Genomic DNA, 23682 nt, shown 5'->3' with positions numbered 1-23682 from the left:
TGAGATTTCCAGCTCTGAGCAGAGGCTAGTAGTCCATGTGCCTCTGGGTCCCACCAACTTTTCCTGCTGTCCCTTCAGCCTTGTGCAGAAGACAAAAGCCATTGTGTTGCTTTGGACCCCCCCCCCCAGTGCTGTCCGGGCTGTTCCTCTCTCGTCCTCCCTACCCTCTCTCTCTTTCTAATTCTTTCCCTCTCCTGTAATGAGGGGATTACAAAGAAAAACTACAGCAGGATTCTTTTGTGTGGGAGACAATCATAGTGTGTGGGGGGAATCTTGCTTGGCCCATCATTAGAGAGCCTTTCCACCCCCCACCCCCATTCCCAACCCCACCCCACTCCGGTCCTTCTGCTGGGTGGACACTTAGAGCAATTACTTCTCTGGAGAGTGACTGTCAATCATTCTTAAAGGGGGAGGCCACCAATTAATAACCTCGTCTTAATCCCGTGGACTCATTTCCAATCTGCAGGGCCCGTAGACATCTGCATCTGATTCTAAATAAAGAATCTCTCAGGCTTTAAGCAAAGTTGGGTCCGTGAGAAATAAGGCAACTGCTGAGAACTTTGGCAGCCAAGCCGAGAGACTGGCGCCGTGGAACTGCCTGTCGGCCTTCCAGGAGGGACCCTGCACAGAGTTAAATAATCTTCTGCCTGGGGCAATTTGGGTCCGTGCAGGTAACAGAGGCAGATAGATAGATAGATAGATAGATAGATAGATAGATAGATAGATACTGACTTCTTGCATTGATGAATTGTTTCTCCATCACCGATCCAAGTGACATTTATTACCAAGCAGGTAACACAAGTTTTTTTTTCATTGATCATCAATTTCTTAGTTGTAGAATTGCTTCTCCTCCAATAATTGTAATGACTGGGTTGTATTGCTGAATGGAAAATGGGGTGTTTTGTATTTACATAATTTACTAGTCGCGAAAGTGATTTGCTTCTCCACCAACAGTTAAAGCAACTTAAATATATATTACTGAGCAGATAATGTTATATATATGTCATATACTTGTTGCAGTGGTGACTCACTTCACCACCATGAAGTGACTTAAAGACATATATCATTAAACTGGTAATGGGGTTCTGAAAAATAAATATCTTTGTTGTTTTGATGAGTTATTTCAGCCATACACCAAATTAATTCTGCCCAAATTCCAGGTGAGGAATGTGGGCTAGAGGGGCTTTTTTTTCCTAAAAGGGTAGTTCCTTTTTTTAAAAAGATGGAAATGCATACGGGAAGATAAGATGTGATTCTGAAAGGCCAGAAGTAGCAAGCCTTCACTATCAAGTTGCTCTTAGGCATCCTGCCATTTAATGGTGGAACCCTAAGAACATTTTTCTGAGAGTAAGCCCCATTGAATAGACCTGAGTAGGATTCTGAGTAGACCTAGTTAGGATTGCTCTCTAAATAACTTCCGAATTTGCCACCAAAGAGATGCAATGTAAAGGTGGACACCAATGGCCTAGGTTACTATAATCTCTTCTGTTCGGTGGCTGATTCTGACCGGCTGAAGGCAGAAAATCACTCGGTGTTCACCCCGATTGGCCCAATTGTAACCCAGCAAGAATGCAGCCCCCAATAGGACACTATTCTTCAATAAGTACAACTGACCACTCTATACTTCCCCCAGGTTCTTTCTTGTATCTCCTCTTCCCTCCGATATTGAAGATCTTGTGAAATCTACTATCTGCTCGGTCAGTTGATTCTGATGCACCCAGCCTAAGACATGCCTTCCCTTGCTGCATAACAATTTGAAGAAATCAAAAGTGCATTTAAGAAATAAACTTTAAAAAGAAAACAAATCCCCCGAGAAATAGCTTTCCTTTGCGACATCTTTCCTTCCAATCTCTAAGCTTAAGCACTTAAAACCAAAAAAAGAAATTAAAAAAAATTCCAGGGCAGTTGTGGAGTTTAGCCTCCTGAATGAGAACATAACTGGAGGAGGCAGTATGGAAAGAAATGAAATTGATAAACCAGCTGTTTGTGCAGAATGAATTCAGTGAACCCCTTGGTGCTCTACAAAGATCGAGCACGAATTTTGGAATTGTCACTCCCTTCTTAAGCACAATTACTTTGATGTGAACGATGGGGTCAGGAGGCATATCTGTAAAAGGTCAGCTTTGGCTCAGATTTTTTTTTATGGGGCTTTAACTTTCTAATTGGGGAACGATTCCAGAGAGGTGGAATGTGGATTCAGAGTCCTGCTTGTCAACAGAGGTGAAATGCAAAAGAATGCAACCAGCACTTTTACAGAAATGGGAGACAAGCTAGAAAACCACGAACCCTGGAGCTCCTTAAAACAAACAAAATTACTGTGGTGCGAGTTCCCACACTCCACAATCAGAGGTAGATCATGAAGCAAGGTTCATGGTAGACATCTATTAAAACTAGCATCGTGAGAAAGAAATTCATCTGACTTATGGGTAGAGATATGAAACAGAGAGAAATTCTCCCGCGAAAGCTTCCAGCGTGGAGAAAAATGCTAGTTGCCGCAAGTTGAAAAATTCAGCAAGGCGATCGAAAATTCGGCCAACTTGGCTGGTGGGTTTCTTTCTGTCTTCATTGGCCTGGCTGGCACAAGCTTATAAACTGATCGTGGCTTTCCTTTGGATGGTCATAGCGGAAGTCAATCTGGGACTCCCTGATTTAAAAAAAAGGTACTCCCCAAAGCAAAAAAGCCTCTCATGTCGCAACAAATATGTCATGCCAAGATCTAAACAGTTCGTTTAGGAGTGTCCAGTGTCGGCACCGGCCCAATCAGTGTTTGTCTTTTCCTTGGAATGGCAGATCCTCTCTCTCCCCAGGTTGCTTCTTAGAACATGTTTGCAAAAAATAATAGTTTGAAAAACAGTTTGCAGGTTGCGGGGAAACCGGTGTGTGGGAAGTCTGATTTCACTTGTGTCATTCTTTGGAACCTTGTCTTCATCTTGAAGGCCTCAATAGCACTATTGTGGATGTTTAAAATTTGTGTATAGGAAAGAGAGAGACACGTGCATACACCCATGCTGCAGAGTATGGAATCAAGGATCAGGAGGACATAACCGGTCACCGAGGTCCAAAGAAGTTGCTAGAATATTAAGGACAGGCCAAAGAAAATCCTCCATCATAGAATGAATTGTTAACTGGCGGAACTCACAGCCACAGGGCGTAGTGATGGTTGCTAGCTTGAATGGCTTTAAAAAGGGATTAGACAATTCATGGAGAAATGATCTGTCAATTGCTATCAGCCATGATGGCTGAAATGAATGGAACTTCCACGATCAGTACCAATCTGTCTTGGAATACCAGCGGCTGGGTGCCGGGGCAACAACAGAGAAAAGCTTCGGCCAGTTTATCCTGCTTGTAGGCCTCCTTGGAACACCTGGCTGACTATGGTGGAAAAGAGGATGCTAGATGACATGGACCTTAGGTCTGATTCAGCAAGGTTCTGGTTATGTTCTTATGAGAGGTACCCAAGACCAAGCCAGACAATGAAAGCCACAAATGGATGCCTTGAACAGAACAGAGATGCATTTTGAGCGTCACAAGTGAACACACCTGAAGCTGCCTTATACTGAATCAGACTCTTGGTCTATCAAAGTCAGTATTGTCTACTCAGACCGGCAGCGGCTCTCCAGGGTCTCAGGCTGAGGTCTTTCACATCCCCTACTTGCCTAGTCCCTATGCCAAAGATTGAACCTGGGACCTTCTGCATGCCAAGCAGATGCTCTACCTCTGAGCCATGGCCCCTCCTAAATTCCCAGATAAATCACTGTCTTTATTTTTGCCTTTTTGGGTTGCCCTGTCAAATTTTTGTGAGCGTGTATTGTTGGAGTAGTTATTCTTTGCATTTGGTTCTTTTGGTAAGATTTCTGAACAGTGCAATCCTAAAAACACTTTCCTGGGACTAAGCCCCACTGAATAGACCTGAGTAAGATTCTCAGTAAACCAGCTTAGGATCGTTGTCATAATGTGAGTGTGGAATGCATACCTTTCGTCTCTAGTGAGCATTCATAATAATGTACATGCTTGAAAACTAAGCCACTGTGTTATGCGCAGCCTGCATACACCTGCAGCTATGAGGTAGCTTTTGAATTGCTGACATATCAGAGAGCCAGTGTGGTATAGTGGTTAAGAGCGGTGGACTCTAATCTGGAAAACCAGGTTTGATTCCCCCCTCCTCCGCATGAGCGGTGGACTCTAATCCAGAGAAACGGGCTTGATTCCCCACTTCTCCACAAGAAGCATGCTGGGTGATCTTGGGCTAGTCACAGTTTTCTCAGGACTCTCTCAGCCACACCCACCTCACAAGGTGCCTGTAGCGGGGGGCAGGGGGAGACAATTGTAAGCCACTTTGAGACTGACTCCTTAGAGAAAAGCAGGGTATAAAAACGAACTTTTCTTCATCATCATCATCATCATAAGACAATTATATTTTTCAAGTTTATCTCTCAGCAAAAGAAACAGGTCCATTTTGGGCTTTAAATTCAATGGAGTGTCTAAATGTAAATAACAGCTACAATTGAGTCTTTAGCAATTGGAGATCACAACTGGGGGCACTCAGGAAGTGATTTTTGGTATAAGAATTAGGGTGTTACAATAGGGTTGCCACGTCCCTCTTCGCCACCAGCGGGAGGCTTTTTGGGGCGGGGCCTGAGGAGGGTGGGGTTTGGGGAGGGGAGGGACTTCCACGCCATAGAGTCCAGTTGTCAAAGCGGCCATTTTCTCCAGGGGAACAGATCTCTATCGGCTGGAGATCAGTTGTAATAGCAGGAGATCTCCAGCTAGTACCTGGAGGTTATACCAAAAAAATCACTCTACTGTAAAAAGTATTGATGCAAATAAACAGTAGTAGGCGAAAAATGAATCAGACAACGGGCAATAGATAGCAAGCAACAAAACAGCCAAAGCTGTAATTATAATACATAACAATGAAAATATGCAACAAGGCTAAGCAACCGAGGTTACAAAGCTGAGACTAACAACATGAGGAAGAAAAGCAACCAGCTAAAAAAGCTGATGAAGTGCAAAAAAGTTCATGTAAGACATAGAGTCATGTTCTAGTCATTATCAATGTGTCTTTAGGCGACGGAGATGCAGATGGTAACGCGGCTCCTGATGTATTCCAGCGTTTTCGCTACAAAAGTAGCTTCATCATGGAGCTCCCTGACGGGCTGCTAGCTTGATAAGTCGACTTATCAAGCTAGCAGCCCGTCAGGGAGCTCCATATTTATCCTAGGATAAATTATTATATTATTAAGCCTTTTTTGGCTGATGAAGCTACTTTTGTAGCGAAAATGCTGGAATACATCCAGAGCCGCGTTACCATCTGCATCTCCGTCGCCTGAAGACATATTGATAACGACTAGAACATGACTCTATGTCTTACATGAACTTTTTTGCACTTCATCAGCTTTTTTAGCTGGTTGCTTTTCTTCCTCATGTTGTTACGTCTCAACTTTGTAACCTCGGTTGCTTAGCCTTGTTGCATAATATTTTCATTATTATGTATTATAATTACAGCTTTGGCTGTTTTGTTGCTTGCTATCTATTGTCCGTTGTCTGTTTCATTTTTCGCCTACTACTGTTTATTTGCATCAGTACCTGGATGTTGGCAACCCCATGTTATAAACATATCCCTGTTTTCATTGGTGGAATGTTGGAGGGTATGACTCACAGCCAGAAGTGCCTGCAGAGCAAAGCATTCTGGGTAACTTGTGGAAGCAACTCAAAAACTATGGAAAGTGAAAATTAGGGGGGGGTCAAAATAAACCTTGTAAGTTCATTTTGGAAGCACCTTCCTTCCTATCCTCTGATCACAGTGATCATTCAGACCTAAGAAGAAGAAGAAGAGTTTTACTGGGACCTTCCTACTACTTGGGAAGCTAAGGAGTATGAAAGCTTTAGACAGGGCCAGCAGAGGAGGAGGAGGAGTTGTTTTTTACATGCCGACTTTCTCTACCACTTAAGGAAGAATCAAAGCAGCTTACAATCACCTTCCCTTCCCCTCCCCACAACAGACACCCTGTGAGGTAGGTGGGGCTGAGAGAGTGTGACTAGCCCAAGGTCACCAGCTGGCTTCGTGTGTAGGAGTGGGGAAACAAATCCAGTTCACCAGATTAGCGTCTGGGGAATGAAACCCTGTTCTCCAGATCAGACTCCACCTCTCCAAACCACCACTCTTAACCACTACACCACGCTGGTTTCCAATAAGCAATGAACAACGATATAAGCAATGAACAATGATCAATCCATTTCATTCCTGATATAGTTATGCCTGTAGCTAATAAGCTACAATCTCTGCTGGGTAGTGGTGATCCAGCTATCACAGTTCCATTCGTGACATTATTTTGGGTTTATTTGAATTTAAGAGACACAAGGATAATTTAAAGAACATATATACAAGTAAACACTTATATAAAATGGAAAAGAAATTAATAATTCTGCCTAGCAGTTCAGTGTGGTTAGCTCACATCCCATTGGCTAAAAGGTGTACCATTAATAAGGTTGCCAGGTTCCTCTTCGCCACCGGACGGAGGTTTTTGGAGGCGAAGACTGAGGAGGGCGGGGTTTGGGGAGGGGAGGGACCGCAACGCCATAGAGTCCCGATTGCCAAATCGGCCATTTCCTCCAGGTGATCTGATCTCTATCGGCTGGAGATCCGTTGTAATAGCAGGAGATCTCCAGCTAGTACCTGGAGGTTGGCAACCCTAACCATTGAAGGAAGTGGCAGTCTAGCAAATGAGCAGCAGGGGAATCTAAAGGTCAGCGTTGGCCCCTCATTGGGGTGCAGGCATTGGGAGAGATCCCAACAATGCCAACTTCCTCACTCCTACACACGAAGCCAGCTGGGTAACCTTGGGCTAGTCACAGTTCTCTTAGAGCTCTCTCAGTCCCACCTACCCCACAGGGTGCCTGTTGTGGGTAGAGGGAGGGAAGGTGATTGTAAGCTGGTTTGATTCTTCCTTAAGTGGTAGAGAAAGTTGGCATGTAAAAAACAACTCCTCCTCCTCCTCTGCTGGCCCTGTCTAAGGCTTTCATACTCCTTAGCTTCCCAAGTGGTAGGAAGGTCCCAGTAAAACTCTTCTATGAAGTGAGTTCTCTTGTGAGGGGGAGAGTCCCAAAGACTCGCAGCTGCCCTTCATAAGAAGCGATTTAACTCACAAATGTACAGGTTGAGCAGGTAGGAAGCAAGTCTGCACTCAAGGGAAGTTTCTGCCCAGACCATATCAATCCGGCGTCTTTAGAAGCTGCTGTGGTCACAATGATAGCATCACAAAAAAAAAAAGAGAGAGAGGCAAAATACCCAACTAAAAAAGATAGGGTCAACCAAGGAGGCTGTCGTATTTTGGTCACATCATGAGAAGGCAAAGAGTCACTGGAAAAGACAGTCATGCCAGGGAAAAGTTGAGGGCAGCAGGAAAAGAGGAAGACCCAACAAGAGATGGATGGACTCAATAAAGGAAGCCACAGCCTTCAATTTGCAAGATCTGAGCAAGGCTGTCAAAGATAGGACATTTTTGGAGGACGCTGATTCATAGGGTCGCCATGACTCGGAAGCGACTTGAGGGCACTTAACACACACACACAAACCAAGGAGGTTGGGAACACAAAAAACAGAAAAAGTATGATGATGCAAATCAACCGATTCAATTAGGTACACAAAAACATAACGCTAATATTTTAATATATGAGCACATCAAAAACAAGAAACAAATATGCCCGTGCAATAAGATAACACACAATGCTAGGTAAAAATAAAGCACATTGCCAAACAAGTTTCTGGAAGGAAGATAACCCAATAAAAAACTTCAAATATATGATAAACCCCTTATGCTCAAGCAGGCTTCAATTATTTCTACACATCTAGTATCTCTGGTCCAGTTAACAGCATCAATATATGTGTGTGAGTCTAATATTTGATATTTGTTTGGCGAGAGAGACACAGAAGGGTATTGATTGTGTTATGAGCCAGCGTGGTGTAGTGGTTAAGAGCGGTGGTTTGGAGCGGTGGAGTCTGATCTGGAGAACCGGGTTTTATTCCCCCACTTCTCCACATGAGCAGCGGAGGCTAATCTGGTGAACCGGGTTGGTTTCCCCACTCCTCCACACGAAGCCAGCTGGGTGACCTTGGGGCAGTCACATTCTCTCAGCCCCACCTACCTCACAGGGTGTCTGTTGTGGGGAGGGGAAGGGAAGGTGATTGTAAGCCTGTTTGAGTCTCCCTTAAGTGGTAGAGAAAGTCGGCATATAAAAAACCAACTCCAACTCCAACTCCTCCTCCTCTTCTTCTATATGACTGTTCTAATTACGGGTATAAGCGACGGGTATAAGCTTTGGGACGAAACGTGTTTGGCAATGGATTTTATTTCAGCTAGCATTTTGTGTCACTTTATTTGATTTGTGTATATATTAAAGTATGGTTCTGTTTTGAGCACAGAATTGAATTGGTTAGTTTGTATATTGGCTCATACTATTTTTTTCCTGGTTTTTTTATTTTTTTATTTTGTGGTCACAATATGACCCTAAACATGTTTATTCCATTGCAAGTCACACTGAGTTTTAGGGTTGCCAGGTCCATCACAGCCCTGGTTTTCCTTGGAGGTCTCCCATCCAAATCCTTGTCAGGGTTGGGGCTGAGAGTGTGTGACTAGTCCAAGGTCACCCAGCAAGCTTCCATGGCAGAGTGGGTCATGTGGAGGAGTGGGGAATCAAACCTAATTCTCCAGATTAGAGTCCACTGCTCTTAACCACTACACCGCGCTGGCTCTCGATCTATCAATAGTCAGACAGACAGATATTCTGTCATGACAGCTGACAGATGTGTTATGCTGTCTGATTGAATGGTTTTCTATATTTTGTAATCTACCTTGAGCCTCAGTCGGAAGGGAGAGCAACAAATGAAGTAATTACAGTAAATCAGTCTGTCTTTGGCACCACAAAACTCTTGTTCCTTTTGGCTGCCACAGACCCCCCCCCCCCCCCGTTCAGTTTACATGCAAGAGGGCAATCATTGGTAAACACATTTAACAAGGAGAAGGGGCAAAAAAACTCCAAAGATTTAAAAAAAAAAAAAAACCTTACCAAAAACTAAACTATACCTTATTGAAATCAGGAATGAACATATTTCCCCTGTTTTTTAAAAAAATATCCACTCTGTGCTGAGTTCCATTCCTCCTGATTTCCAGTTCAGCTAAGAGAATTTCTACAATAAATTCCAGAAGCCGAGCATCCACATTTAGCTGCAGATTTCAGTTTATTTATTTTTTTACTTATTATTTCCCCTTGCTACCCGGCTCTCCCCAGCCGAGAACCAGGCTCCGAGCTGCTTACAAGAATATAGATATCCGATTAAATAAGTAAAAGCATTAAAATGATTTAAATAGCCCTATAAAATCATATGAGCATTATCCTAGTTTGCCTAAGGCGCCTCTAGTGCGCAAAGCACAAAACACAAACTTCAGCTAGGCGAGCAGGTGTAATAAATCCCAGATTGAATAGGGAAAGATTCTGTTGATTTGCAGGGTTGGTCTTTTTTTCCTCTTGAAGATCTCAATTCACCTGTGCATATGGATGCAACATAAGGGGAAAACACCTACTTTTCCAAGTGATTCTCATGCTTCTCAGCATGTTCCTTGCACTGGCAAAAGAGACACAAAAGGAATCCTCACACAGGGCCATGTTGTATACATGGTATACATAGGTATATTGAACATAGGTATCTTGAACATCCCTCCCGCCCAGCACTCCGTACAAAATTCAGAAATAAAAATAGAACGATGGAAAATTCCTCATGCTTCACTTATTCCACTTCGGGAATAAGTAAGGGCAACTCAGAACTCCAAACATTTTGGGGCAAAACTGGATGAGAAGAATTCCACAAGAATCCCTCTTGAATCTCTTTAAGTCCAATTAATATATTGTTAACAGCTAATCTCCAAGCTTCAGAAAATGACTGATACTTAACTGTGGACTTTTAGTAAGCCACTAATTTAATCATGGTTAGCAATGCTTCAATTATTCCTTCGCCACTCAAATATGTTGCATTTGGGATTTCCTCCCCCAAATTATCCTTACCTCAATCAGTATGTATGAAAAAGGGATTCTTGTTTTGAAACTGGAATTATTATTATTTTTTTACAAACAACCAGGCAGAAACATTTGGACACAGACTCCTTTGGAAGCATCTGCCAACTCGATTCAATAAGACGATTGTCCGTATGGAAAATGACAACAGATCAGACAAATCCATGCATTTATTAAAAGATTTCCTAGGCTGCAGCTAAGTGGACTCTTGCAGCAGCTTCGAAACCACACATCCGTAAAGTAGGATGCATCAAAATTATTCGAAGCAACCAACCACAAAGCACTAGATGACGAAAACGATTACAAAATCAAACACCACATCCAAAAGTGTCAGGAAAAAAAGAATCAGGGAAATAATCTTACAATAAAGCTGATTTTGCTATAAATGATGACGTATTCTCCAGGCACTGCAAAACATACAAACAAACAAGACCAAGGCCTGTTTGGTGACCTCCCATTTCCTGTGAGTAGGGTTGCCAACCTCTAGGTTGACTTATCACAGCTACTCTGTTTTACAGCTCTGATTTTACAACCTTGTTTGTATTAGGCACGAGTCTTCAGCCTTCGGGGTAGTTCTGACACTGGGATTCATATGGTTAGGATCACTTGTGGCATTTTGTGGTATAACCCTTGTATTTAAACATTGTACTTGTATGTTGTTGTGTGTGTGTGTTAAGTGCCGTCAAGTAGCTTCCGACTCATGGAGACCCTGTGAATCAACGTCCCCCAGAATGTCCTTTCTTTGACAGCCTTGCTCAGGTCTTGCAAATTGAGGGCTGTGGCTTCCTTTATTGCGTCAGCCCATCTCTTGGGTCGTCCTCTTTTCCTGCTGCCCTCAACTTTTCCTAGCATGACTGTCTTTTCCAGTGATGCTTGTCTTCACATAATGTGACCAAAGTACGATAGCTTCAGTTTAGTCATTTTAGCTTCTAAGGACAGTTCAGGCTTCATTTGATCTATAACCCAATGATTTTTTGTTTTTGTTTTTTTGGCAGTCCACGGTATCCGTAACACTCTCCTCCAATACCACATTTCAAAGGAATCTATTTTCTTCCTTTCTTCACTGTCCAGCTTTCACACCCATACATAGTAATAGGGAATACGATGGCATGAATTAATCTAGTCTTGGTGGCCAGTGACACATCCTTACACTTCAAAATCTTTTCTAGCTCCTTCATGGCTGCCCTTCTTAGTCTCAATCTCCTTGTTATAGACTTTAAGATTTGTATGTTCAAGGTATCTTGCCAGTTACAACGTTATGCTTAATTGGTTATGCTTATAGCATTTAATAACAATAGAGACAGTATATGTTATTATATGTTGCATCTATCTTCATTCATAGTAAGAACAATCTTGAAATAACTAATGAACAATTTGATTAAATAAGCAGATTATTTAGTTAGCCATTAGTGCTGGTAATTTTTTATTCAATCACTTGAATTCAGCACGAGTTCCCTCCTTTTTTCTTGAATTCTAAAACCTCCAGGTAGTAGCTGGAAATCTCCTGCTATTACAACTGATCTCCAGCTGATAGAGATCAGTTCACCTGGAGAAAACGGCCGCTTTGGCAATTGGACTCTATGGCATTGAAGTCCCTCCCCTCCCCCAAACCCCGCCCTCCTCAGGTTCTGCCTCCCAAAATTCCCACCGGTGGTAAAGAGGGACCTGGCAACATTACCTGCGAGAGAGGGGTATCCGGGGAAATAGCAGAGCTAATTGGGACTCAAAAGTAGCACAGTTATTCAACATTAATCAAAGAACAAGTTATAACAATAACTTGGAGTTCCATAGATAGGTATAATGAGGCCGGCAAACGTTTATGTAATAATACCCTCTAGTCTAGAAGCTGAGTTACCTACGAAATGTTTAAAATGCGTAAGGTTTGGCTCCTTAATAAGCCAGGATAGAGCCATATTTCAAAAGTTTTTTTGTGGATCTGATGTGTTCCCATGCATTCAAAATTGGTAGCCATCTATTTATGGACTGTTGATAATTTTGGTGCTGAGAAGAAATTTTGCCCAAATCTTAAAGTATTATTTTTATTGATAATTAGTTATTTTTTAAAGGAGCCTAAGGTGGCTATATTCCATGCTGCGCTCACATATCTGTGCGATGGGGCTGCCGACTCAGGGCGGGGAAATTCCTGGAAATTTGGGGGTGGAGCTTGGCAAGAGGGGTCTTGGGTAGGGCTGCCAACCTCCAGGTACTAGCTGGAGATCTCTTGCTATAACAACTGATCTCCAGCCGAAAGAGATCAGTTTCCCTGGAGAAAATGGCAGCTTTGGCAATTGGGCTCTATGGCATTGAAGTCCCTCCCCTCCCCAAACCCCTCCCTCCTCAGGCTCCGCCCCAAAAACCTCCCGCTGATAGCAAAGGGGGACCTGGCAACCCTAGTCTTGGGGGAGACACCTGTGGGGTATAGTGCCATAGCGCCCACCCTCCAAAGCAGCTATTTCCTCCAGATGAACTGATCTATGTAGTCTGGATATCATTATTTCAGGAGGCCTCCAGGCCCCACCTGGATAGGGTTGCCAGGTCCCTCTTCGCCACCGGCGGGAGGTTTCTGGGGCGGAGCCTGATTAGGGAGGGGTTTGGGGAGTGGAGGGACTTCAATGCCATAGAGCCCCATTGCCAAAGCAGCCATTTTCTCCAGGGGAACTGATCTCTATTAGCTGGAGATCAGTTGCAACAGTGGGAGAGCGCCAGCTGCCACCTGGAGGTTGGCAACCCTACACCTGGAGGCTGGCAACCTTAGTGCAATCACGTGTGAAAGAGGAGCGACAGGTAGTCATTTGGCCAGGGCCCCCATAAACTGGAGCTGACCCAGCCTATTTCCTTGCCCCCTCTCCCAGGAACAGCCATGCGAGGGGGAGAGAGGAAGCGGAGAGTCGTGTTAAAGCAGATGTCCAAGGCCAAGATGATCCAGGGATTGAAACAGGATCACGGCTCTGCGTTGGCCGGCGGCCAGCATCTAGCACATGCGGCGCAGCCGACCTGGGAAGCGGCGGCTGATTTTAGAGCCGCGGATCCCTCTGGAGGGCTTTGTTGGCAACATGTGACGGTGAAAACTAAAGTAAATAAAGCAACCAGTGCTAACACAGCACAACTAAGAGCCAAACCCAGCACTGAAGCCAAGATAACAATGAGGTACAGTACTAGGGTTGCCAACCTCCAGGTGCTAGCTGGAGATCTCCTGCTATTACAACTGATCTCCAGCCGATACAGATCAGTTAACCTGGAGAAAATGGCTGCCTTGGCAATTGGTCTCTATGGCATGGAAGTCCCTCCCCTCTCCAAACCCCGCCCTCCTCAGGCTCCGCCCAAAAAAAACCTCCCACGGGTGGCAAAGGGGGACCTGGCAACCCTAACTATTGATATGCCTGTATTATTGTATCAATTCGCAATGACAATAACACAGTAGGAGGTTGATAGTTCAAAGCAGTCTGTTTATTAGGCCCAATATACACACCGGGTGAAAATTGCCCAAATGCGCAGGACAATTCACACAAACATCAAAGGAGTGCAAGTACGGATATAATCTTTGGTAATGGGAGGTGCAAAGTCGTAATACCTGGCGTCAATACATACAACCAATAATAGATATTTAAGGATTTGAATACCCTATTAGAGATTTGGAGGCGTTACACAGAAGTGGTGATTTCATTCTCACTAATGAGCAGTGAAGACCCTCATGGTCAGGTGCTTTTCTATTTGATCCTAAATTACTGCAGTTCTTCTTATCTTGGACCCTGGCAGCTGCCAAGGCTAAGGGAGTTTTCCTAGCTGGCCCTTATGAGTGGGGTGGGGGGGGGGGCAGCTTATGAAAACATACTCGGGCCTTCTATGGATTCTCTAATTAGCTTCTAACGAGCAAAGCTGGGCCTCTTATACTCAAGGCCTTTAACATATATATGTGCTTGGTGTGACTTTGATCCTAGATGCCAACTCTTATACACTGAGTATGGCATATTCATAAATGCAGAGTATACTTTATTGATTACAAAGAATATATTTCAAATCAGAGAATACGTTTCCAATACATTTTTAGTAAATGAATACATTTCTTCAGTGAAAGAATACATTTTCAATAACATATAATGATTTCAGGCATTTCACTATTGCCCAGTTTGAGTTGCTGACTGTACTTGGTACATTTTGCAGAAGGCTTTATTTAATAGTGTTTCATTGAGCCATATAACTGGTCGTATTTATATGGTGGTGTGGTTTTTCTATTGATTGTATTGTTATTGTGGTACTGTGTGTCACACATACCTGCCTATATGATGTGGAATAAGTCACTTTATGTAATTATATATTATATATACATAGTGTACCTCACTGTTATCTTGGCATCAGTGCTGGGTTTGGTTGTTAGTTGTAACATGTGACAGTGAACAGATCCGGGCCCCCTCTGGGAGCCCCCGGGCCCTCACCCACACCCTTAACTTGTGGTAGGGTCGGCAAGCTCCAGGCGGCACCTGGAGACCCTCCCGCTATTACAATTGATCTCCAGATGACCAAGATCAGTCCCCCCCCCCCGAAGAAAATGGCTGCTGTGGAGGGTGGGCTGTATAGCAATATAACTCGCTGAGGCTCCTCCCCTCCCCAAACAACACCCTAGGCTCTACCCCCCCAAAAAAAATCTCCAGCTATTTCCCAACCCAGAGTTGGCAACCCAACCTTGTGACCCCATCACGGTTGAAAAAACAAAAGTTAATTTTGAAGGCTCTAGCAATTTTTTGAAAAGACCTTACAAAATCTACATGTGCCAAGATTTCAGCCTCCCCCCCGCCCAATACCATTTTCCCAAACATGAAACGGCTCCAGGAGATGTTGTTTCCCCCGTGGGAGGTTTGCAACTGCCGTATCCAGTGCACATAAGGTTGCCAACCTCCAGGTGGTGGCTGGAGATCTGCTATTGCAACTGATCTCCAGGCGACAAAAATCAGTTCACCTGGAAAAAATGTTTGTTTTTGAAGGTGGGTATGGCATTATGAATTATTGAAGTCCCTTCCCAAACCCCGCCCTTCTCAGGCTCCATTAGGGTTGCCAGCTCCGGGTTGGGAATTACGTGGAGATTTTGGGGGCGGAGCATGAGGAGGGCGGGGTTTGGGGAGGGACTTCAATGCCATAGAGTCCAATTGCCAAAGCGGCCATTTTCACCAGGGGAACTGATCTCTATCGGTTGTAATAGCAGGAGATCTCCAGCTGCTACCTAGAGGTTGGCAACCCTAAGCTCCACCCCCAAAATTTCCAGGTATTTCCCAACTCGGAGCTGGCAACCCTAAGTGCATGTGCAGCCCCCAAAGGGGCAAAGAAGAAGAGTTGGTTTTTATATGCCGACTTTCTCTACCACGTAAGGAAGAATCAAACTGGCTTTCAATCACCTTCCCTTCCCCTCCCCACAACAGACACCCTGTGAGGTAGGTGGTGCTGAGAGAGCTCTAAGAGAACTGTGACTAGCCCAAGGTCACCCAGCTGGCTTCATGCGTAGGAGTGGGGAAACCAACCCGGTTCACCAGATTTGCGTCCGCCGCTCATGTGGACAAGTGGGGAATCAAACCCTGTTCTCCAGATTAGAGTCCACCACTCCTAACCACTGCTCTTAACCACTACACCACACTGGCTCTCTAGCATTATATCCTACTCAGGTAGGGTTGGAAGCTCTGGGTTGGGCAATACCTGGACATTTGGGGGTGGTAGACGCTGGGGAGAGCGGGGTTTGGGGAGGGCAGGGACCTCAGCAGGGTCTAATGCCATAGACTTCACCCTCCTAAGCAGCCATTTTCTCCAGGGGAACTGATCTTGGTTGTCTGGTGATCAACAGTAATGGCAGGAGATCTCCAGGTGCCAGCTGGAGGTTGGCAACCCTAAGCTCAGGTCCTTCCCCTCCCCAAACCCTGCCCTCCCCAGGCTCCACCCTCCAAAATCTCCAGGTATTTCCCAACCTAGAGCTGGTAACCGTACTGAGTCCCTTGCTAAGAAAATCGTTATGCCAGCCAGTGAGTTGGTCACATTTCTTTTTGCAGGAAATCCCAGGGGGTTATGTTTTAATTCTTCTCTCTCTCTCAACCCTCTCTTATATTTTTTTATTTAAAGGTTTCTACTAGATCCCCACAGATTAAAAAAAACCACAATTGTGGGTTGCTGGGTTGTTGTTGTTTTGGGGTTTGTTTGTTTTTTGCTAATCCTGATCAAGCATAGCAGGAAGATTTCAGAGTCTGAGGATAAAAGGCTTAAAGGGAGAATGTTCCGAGGTTTGAAAATGCTTATCACAGCCAGTCTCCTTGGCATCAGGATGAGCAGGGACACACACATGCACATGTACACACATAAACTGCCCCTTTATCACAGCGGTAACAGGGCAGAGTCTTGATCCAGGGAGAAAACATGGCAGATCTGCATGGGCCTTTTACGTAGGGACGGTTCCCCGCGGTCACACCCACCGACTGCTTCGGGGCTTCCTTTTGTTTATGCTAGGGTTGCCAGCCTCCAGGTACTAACTGGAGATTTCATGCTATTACAACTGATCTCCAGCTGATAAGAGAAGTTCCCCTGGAGAAAATGGCCGCTTTGGCCATTGGACTCTATGGCGTTGAAGTCCCTCCCCTCCCAAAATCCCACCCACTTTAGGCTCTGGCCCCAAAACCTCCTGCTGGTGGTGGAGAGGGACCTGGCAACCCTAGTTTATGCATGCCTTTTCCAACAGTCAGAGGTTGCCTCGCTCCCCGTGAGTTTTGCCCGGGTTTTCTGGATGCTGTTTTAGTCTGAATCTGGAAAATGCGGGCAAAACGCACGGGGAGAGCGAGGCGAACTCTGACGGGTGGAAAAGGCATGCATGATCAAAAGGAAGCCCCAAAGCAGTCGGCGGGGTGACTGCGGGGAATTGTCCTTGCATAAAAGGCTTTATGCCTATTACAAATCAAGAAGTATGGTGGTGTAGGAGATTAGGTTGTTGGATGAGGACTTAGGAGATGCCCGTTTAAATCCCCACTTGTGACATGAAGCTTAGCTCCCTTTGGGGGGGGGTGTCTGTTGGGCCAGTCTTCTCTCTCAGCCTAGTCTACCTCACAGGGTTGTTGTGAGAAGAAAACAGAAGAGGGGGGAACTGGGGCCTGAGATTCTCAGAGGAACAGCAGGCTCTCTGCAGCAGCAGTGTGTGAAATAGGCTTGCCAGCTCCGGGTTAGGAAATACCTGGAGATTTTAGGGGCAGAGCCTGAGGAGGGCAGGGTTTGGAGAGGGGAGGGACTTCAGTGCCATAGAGTCCAATTGCCAAAGCAGCCATTTTCTCCAGGGGAACTAATCTCTATCAGCTGGAGATCCGTTGTAATAGCAGGAGATCGCCAGCTGGTATCTGGAGGTTGGCAACCTTATTGCAGGCAGTGCACCGCTACTTATGTCCATCTACCCGCCCACATGAGGTTTCACTTCTAGAGACCTGAAGTCCGAAGAAGGACAGGTCTCGTCATTAAAAGCAGCTCACAAAATTTATAAAAAGTATTCCCCCTCCAAAAAAAAAAGAAAAGAAAAGAAAAGTGAAAGAAAACAGGAAAAGCAATTTACCTGGTATATGGACAACAAAAGGGATAAATCTGGGGTGTAGAATTCATTTGTTAAGAGGGGAGGACATGACATAAATGTAACTTCGTCGGGCCGAGCCATGTGTACCATAAAATTTAATGCCAGGTACCAGAGATACAAACTTTATAGAAGACTCTGGTTTCTCTTCAGATCATATAAATCTTTCGCCTTATTAGAAGACACAGGCCAATTAATGATATCATTTTTTACTTAAAATACAAACATGCTTAACGTAATAACACCCTTACAGTATTTTCTTTTATTTAACAGTCTTTGATCATTGACGCCTCAGGACTGGGAGGGTGGCTGCCTGGGCAAGCTTGCGGGCCGGATAAAAGCTCTCAAGGGGTCAGATCCAGACCCTGGGCCGCATGTTTAAAACCCTTGTAGGGTTGCCAACCTCCAGGTACTAGCTGGAGATCTGCTATTACAACTGATCTCTAGCCGATAGAGACCTGATTCAGTATAAGGCAGCTTCATGAGTGACAGATGCATTGCTAATGCACAGGAGGGAAAGGGCACAAATGAACTGAGAGGTGTGGCTGATCGCACATGCACAAAATTTGGAAATAACAAAATGGAGTGGGGGTGGGGATTCCTAAAAAATCGGTTCCCCTTTGCAAGCATGACTAAGCAATTCGGAACTCGAAAGTCCAGGGAGAAGGAGAACGCCAGGAGCCTCTAACCGATGTCTTCTTGGACCTCCAGAGGCGAAGATGTTCCTCAGTAAGTGCGACGGGGAACTGAGCGAGTTGCGGAAGAGCGTGGACAGCGAGGGCACGACCCCGGAGAACCAGGACGAGGAGCAGCCCAAGAAGAAGCACCGCCGCAACCGCACCACGTTCACCACCTACCAGCTGCATGAACTGGAGAGGGCCTTCGAGAAATCACACTACCCCGACGTCTACAGCCGCGAAGAGCTGGCCATGAAGGTCAACTTGCCAGAGGTCAGAGTTCAGGTGAGAACAAGACATGCGACTGACCAAGGGGGGCTCTCGTCCCCCAAAATTTATGCTAGAGTAAAACCTTTTATGAGCCCCGTGGCACAGAGTGGTAAGCTGCAGTACTGCAGTCCAAGCTCTGCTCACCACCTGAGTTCGATCCCGACGGAAGTTGGTTTCAGGTAGCCGGCTTAAGGTCGACTCAGCCTCCCATCCTTCCGAGGTCGGTCAAATGAGGACCCAGCTTGCTGGGCGTAAAGGGAAGATGACTGAGGAAGGCACTGGCAAACCACCCTGCAAACAAAGTCTGCCTAGGAAACGTCGAGATGTGACCCGGTGGACTGACCCGGTGCTTGCACAGGGGATGACGTTTTGTGAGGAGGTTTTTAAAAGAAGGCTTAGACGCTTTGACTTATCCTTTTGGGAAACAGATTTATCTTTCGGGGGATATATCCATCAATGGAACGATCCTTCAGGAAGCCTGGTCTTCAGACATTCAGCGCACTGCAGGTTAAACAACAACAACAGTGCATTGAATTGTGCTTGGAAATAAATTCATAGCCAATGAAGCAGGTTGAGCTTTGGGGTTGAATTAGTTACCCATCTTGCAGCTGCATTCTGAGGTAATGGTCTTTTATGCATGGCTTATTCACTCGCCCTCGGATGACTTCGGGTCTTCATGCTGATTAAGCATGCTGTTTCCGACCGTCAAAGGTCGCCTCTCTCCACCTGCGTTTTCCTGCGTTTTCACATGTGAGATAAAACAGGTCTCTGAAAACCCGGGCAAAATGCGGGGAAATGCAGGGGGAGAGCGAGGCGACCTCTGACGGTCGGAAACGGCAGGCACAATCAACACAAAGACCCGAAGTCTTGGGGTGTAGCCTGGGGAGGGTGGGGTTTGGGAAGGCAAGGGACCTCAGCAGAGTATAATGCCATAGATCCCACCCTCCAAAGCTGCCATTTTCTTCAGGGGAACTGATCCCCTTTGCAGAAGAACCTACCTGCTGACTAAAGCTCTGTTGGATATAGGGTTTACATTGATTAGGTTAAATTTTTATGGCTAAACCAGAATCAATATACTCTGAATCAATGAAGGCAGTCTCTGGCTGATTGCTTTTTCACTGTTAAATCACATCTGATTTATGGAGACCCCCTGTAGGGTTTCCACGCAAGAGAGGCTCAGAGGTGGCTTGCCGTTGCCTGCCTCACGTTCCTGGTATTCCTCAGAGGCCTCCCATCCAAATACTTACCAGGGTGGAGCCTGCATAGCTCCTGAGGTCTGATGAGATCAGGCTAGCCTGGGCCATCCAGGTCAGGGCGGATAGATTGTCAAACCGAGCTAATTCCAGACCTATCAGTAGCACCACCTGCTGGGCAGTTGTTGACCTGCATGGCATGGCATTCAGCATTTCTCTGCTTCTCAAGGGCCAAGATTCAGCCTCAGCCTCTTGTGCCCTTCAGCAAGTGAGATGGTAATAAAGACTACATTGCTCTGAGCATTTGAGAAGTAATTTCTCCAATCAACCCTAACACAGTGTGCGCCCACATGCTAGGGATGAGAATTTGGTGTAGTGGTTAAGAGCGGTGGTTAGGAGTGGTGAACTCTAATCTGGAGAACTGGGTTTGATTCTCACTGCTCTCCATGAGCGGTGGACTCTAATCTAGTGAACTGGGTTGGTTTCCCCACTCCTCCACAGGAAGCCAGCTGGGTGACCTTGGGCTGGTCACAGCTCTTAGAGATCTCTCAGCCTCACCTACCTCACAGGGTGTCCGTTGTGGGGAAGGTAAGGTAATTTTAACTGGTTTGATTCCTCCTTATGTGGTAGAGAAAATCAGCATATAAAAACCAACTCTTCTTCTTTCATTATTTTGTATTGTCTCTAGAGGGCAAGAACATATGGTCACTTTAGCGTCCTTTATTCCCTGTTTCAGCCAGGATTTAGCCAGGATTGAAAGCATGAGTTTCACCAAACGTGCGTTCTATCCTGGCTGAATCCTGGCTGAAACAGGGAATAAAGGAGGCTAAAGTGACCATGCATTTTCACCCTCTCTCATATTGAGACTATATTTACCAGGGTGTTCTTTACTAAAACATTGCACAAAAAGAAACAAGATGCAGTCACATGTATGATCATAGTCAGATTTTTTTTTTTTGCCATGTTTTATCAGTGTAGTACTGGGCAATGGAAGAAGAAGACATGACTGAAGAAAGGAACAGTGGCAATCTGTGAATATACACACTAACTGGTACAAAATTCAAAAATAAAGATAATAGAGAGAGATACGCTGATGTACCAATTCCATTTTGGAAATGAGACTGGGTAACTCAGAAGTCCAAAATCCAGGGATGAAAATCAGATGAGAATTTGGGAAGTATCTCTGTTGCTAGTATGCTCACAATTGTCTATTCGGATTTAATCATTTAATGGGGTGAAATTATTCTTTTCTGTGTTTAAATCACTGTCAAATAGAGCTTCTAACGCAGAATCTATCTGTGAGCATGTGTTCTCACACATCTGCAATTTTGCAGAAGCTTTGGGCAGTTTTTACTGTCTTGCTCATTTTATAGATTATACCATTTCATTGCATGGCTCTTCAGTTTTGTAGTCATGGTCCAGTTTTTCTAGTGCATTTTCTAATTTTGAAACCCAGTTCTTACTACATTTTACATATGTTGTGCATTATATATATATATATATCACAAAAATCACAAAACCACACAAGGTTGGAAGAGACCACAAGGGCCATCCAGTCCAACCCCCTGCCATGCAGGATCCCACAGTCAAAGCGCTCCCGACAGATGGCCATCCAACCTCTGCTTAAAGACCTCCAAAGACGGGGACTCCCCCCCCACAGGCAGCGCATTCCACCGTCGAACCGCCCTCACCGTCAGAAAGTTCTTCCTAATGTTTAGGTGGAATCGCTTTTCTTTTAGTTTAAATCCATTACTCCGTGTCCTAGTCTCTGAAGCAACAGAGAACAAGCTAGTTCCCTCATTTACACGGCATCCCTTCAGATATTTAAACGTGGCTATCATGTCACCCCTCAACCTTCTCTTCTGCAGACTAAACAAACCCAGCTCCTTAAGTCTCTCCTCATAGGGCATGGATTCCAGACCTTGAACCGTTCTGGTCGCTCTCCTCTGGACACGCTCCAACTTGTCATATATACGCATACACACACACACACACACACATATATACGCATATATACACACACACACACACACAAGGAGCAATATACATATATATATGTATATATGTATGTATACTGGTTCTTTTGTATTGTTTAATAAATTATATTATTTATTTAAAAAATAGAGCTTCTAATGCAGAACTAAGCATAGGTTTGCATCCAGGCTAGATGTTTCCTCCAGTGCAAAAATTTTCAACCACAGAGTGCAATTTCCTCACCTCCTCCCTCCCTCAGCAACCTGACCCCCCCAACCCTTGTACCTGGGGAGAGAGGCCCCCCAAGAACAGAACTGGGGGGCATTTCAGAATGCCACAGGAGGAGGAGGAGGCAGGAAAATTGCCCTTCATGGGCAGAAATCCTTGCATCATCAGAAATAATCTAGATTGGATCTGAGCCATTAATAGGGTTGCCAGCTTTGGGTTGGGAAATACCTAGAGGTTTTTGGGGTGGAGCCTGAGGAGGGCGGGGTTTGGGGAGGGGAGGGACTTCAATGCCATAGAGGCCAATGGCCAAAGCAGCCATTTTCTCCAGATGAACTGATCTCTGTCAGCTGGAGACCAGTTGTAATAGCGGGAGATCTCCAGCTAGTAACTGGAGGTTGGCAACCCTAGCCGTTAATATGTACTCAAGATCAATTAAATTCAGAGTACAAGAGTCTGTATGATCTTACGCAAACTACACTGATGGTTTGAAAAATTATTTCCCAGTTGTTGACAAGACCCCCTATGGGCATGGGTCATTTAATGCCTAATTTCCAATCTGTGAAGGATGACCACCCCCCATGTCTTATGGATAGGGGAAAGAGGCTTAGATGGGGCAGCCGGTGCAGCAGTGTTCAGTTGCCGCCTCTCTCGTTGCAGGTCTGGTTCCAAAACCGGAGGGCCAAGTGGCGGCGGCAGGAGAAAATGGAGGCCAACTCGATGAAGCTTCACGACACCCCCATGCTGTCCTTCAACAGGCCCCCCATGGCTGCTAACGTCGGACCCATTGGCAACTCTCTCCCCCTGGACCCATGGCTCACATCACCTATCTCCAGCGCCACCACAGTGCACAGCATCCCAGGTTTTATGGGCCCCACCCAAGGCCTACAGCCCACCTACGCTGGTCACTCTTTCCTCAACAGCCCACCAGCCATGCCCCAGAGCATGCAACCTATGGCACCCACGCCGTATCAGTGCGCCACACCTTTTGTGGACAAGTACCCTTTGGAAGATGTCGACCAGAGGAGCTCCAGCATTGCTTCCTTGCGCATGAAAGCCAAGGAACACATTCAGACCATTGACAAAACATGGCAACCAATCTGATGGGGGGGGGGAGGGGGTTGATAGGTCAATGCCAAACAACCGAATCTGTGGCTCTCCATAGTAGGTGTCTCTGGGACACAAAGAATACCTCTTTGCCTCTTCTCTTCACGGCACTTGCAAATGGCTACTGTGTGATGTATCGCAGGCTAGAAACTCGCCTTTAAATTTACTTGAAGGCCCAACTAGGTGGGTTTACATCGGTCAGGACGTGGCGTCGGCCTTCTGTGGTTGGACGCCATCTTGAACGGGCACCTGCATTCCACAGTGTTAACTGTAAAACAAACCAAGCAACCATCCCACGAGGGGGCAATGAGGAAGTAGTAGGGGAGAACATTTGCGATGGGTATGTCTCCTCCTAGTGGGTGTTCGTTGTGTCCTCCAGGAGACTCAGGAACTCCATCCCTGTCACAAAATCGTCTTCTGCCTCTGACAGAGGAAAATTGTTACGTTAACCATGGCTGTGATGAAAAGGCAAAGGGCTCCGAGATAATAGGACCAACAGTCATCCCCGTTCTCAGTGTTTAAGTGGCCGGTCCTCACGGTGGGCTGATGGGTTGCCGGCACTGGAGAAGAACATCTGGCGTTACTAATA

At 45.4% G+C, this 23682-nt stretch overlaps 1 protein-coding gene across 3 annotated transcripts; it reads left to right on the top strand.

Moving 5' to 3' along the window:
• Positions 1–625: 625 nt before the first annotated feature.
• Positions 626–23091, top strand: LOC130473642 (retinal homeobox protein Rx1). 3 transcript variants are annotated; one of them, XM_056845208.1, is made up of 3 exons: positions 626–671; positions 18359–18609; positions 22647–23091. In XM_056845208.1, exons 2-3 carry the CDS (start codon positions 18367–18369, stop codon positions 23088–23090), a joined length of 687 nt encoding a protein of 228 aa, XP_056701186.1. In that variant the 5' UTR covers positions 626–671; positions 18359–18366; the 3' UTR covers position 23091. The 3 variants fall into 3 exon arrangements, with proteins under 3 accessions (XP_056701186.1, XP_056701185.1, XP_056701184.1); XM_056845207.1 differs by lacking the exon at positions 626–671 and adding an exon at positions 723–792 and having other exon boundaries at positions 18359–18597; XM_056845206.1 differs by lacking the exon at positions 626–671 and adding an exon at positions 723–792.
• Positions 23092–23682: the final 591 nt, after the last annotated feature.

Source organism: Euleptes europaea, chromosome 2, assembly GCF_029931775.1.
Source record: "Euleptes europaea isolate rEulEur1 chromosome 2, rEulEur1.hap1, whole genome shotgun sequence".
NCBI lineage: Eukaryota > Metazoa > Chordata > Lepidosauria > Squamata > Sphaerodactylidae > Euleptes > Euleptes europaea.
This window is presented reverse-complemented; position numbering and strand designations above follow the sequence as displayed.